Source organism: Apteryx rowi, unplaced genomic scaffold (assembly GCF_003343035.1).
Source record: "Apteryx rowi isolate R43461 unplaced genomic scaffold, aptRow1 scaffold_2613, whole genome shotgun sequence".
Taxonomy (NCBI): domain Eukaryota; kingdom Metazoa; phylum Chordata; class Aves; order Apterygiformes; family Apterygidae; genus Apteryx; species Apteryx rowi.
The window spans coordinates 9,321-10,351 of NW_020448990.1; the positions used below are offsets into that span (position 1 = coordinate 9,321).

A 1,031-nucleotide genomic window follows, 5' to 3' on the forward strand; every position below is an offset into this window, starting at 1 on the left:
TCCTGGGGTCCCGGGATGGGGGTTGGAGGGGGGCCCGGACGCCTGGGCCCCGAGTTCCTGTGGTCCTGGGACGGGGGTTGGAGGGGGGCCCGGACACCTGGGCCCCGAGGTCCTGGGATCCCGGGATGGGGGCTGGAGGGGGGCCCGGACGCCTGGACCCCCCGGGGGATGCGGTGCACGTGGGGCGGCCCGGCCCGGACGCCTGGGCCCCCCGCGCAGCGCGTCTACGCCACCTACCCCGGGGACCACGACCGGCTGCGGCGCATGTCGCTGGTGGAGGAAGGCAGCGTGAAGCGCATCAACATGGCGCATCTCTGCATCGCCGGCTCCCACGCCGTCAACGGCGTCGCCCGCATCCACTCCGAGATCCTCAAGAAGACTGTGTAGGTGCCTGGTCCCCTCCCTCCATCCTCCAACCTCCATCCCTCCATCCCTCCATCCCTCCATTCCTCCATCCCTCCCATCCTCCTCCACCTTCCATCCTTCCATCTCTCCTTCCTCCTTCCCATGACCCAGTCCCCGTCCCTGTCCCTGTTGATGGCCCCGTCCTCATCCTGTCCCATCCCTGTTGATGTCCCCATCCCTGTTGATGTCACCTTCCCCATCCCATCCCTGTCCCTGTCCCTGTCCTGGTCCCCATCCCTGTTGATGTCCCTGTTGATGTTCTTCTCCCCATCCCCGTTGATGTCCCACTCCCCATCCTGTCCCATTAATGTCCCCATCCCCATTGATGTCCCCATCCCATCCCCATCCCCGTTGATGTCCCCATCCCATCCTCATCCCCCTTGATGTCCTGCTCCGCATCCCATCCCCACTGATGTCCCCATCCCGTCCTTGTCCCCGTTGATGTCCCCATCCCACCCTGTCCCCGTTGATGTCCCGCTCCCGGCCCAGGTTCAAGGATTTCTATGAGTTGGAGCCCCAAAAGTTCCAGAACAAAACGAACGGGATCACGCCGCGCCGCTGGCTGGTGCTCTGCAACCCGGGGCTGGCCGAGGTCATCGCCGAGGTACGGGGTGCTGTGGGGTGAT

General features: G+C 65.6%; 1 protein-coding gene across 1 annotated transcript; it reads left to right on the forward strand.

Annotated features, from left to right (window-relative positions):
* Positions 1–6: 6 nt before the first annotated feature.
* On the forward strand, positions 7–1,021 carry LOC112967039 (glycogen phosphorylase, muscle form-like; the record flags this gene model as incomplete). The annotated part of the gene is made up of 2 exons (XM_026067741.1): positions 7–383; positions 895–1,021. Coding segments are annotated over exons 1-2 (495 nt in total), but the record flags the coding sequence as incomplete, so codon positions are not given.
* Between the last annotated feature and the right edge of the window lie 10 nt (positions 1,022–1,031).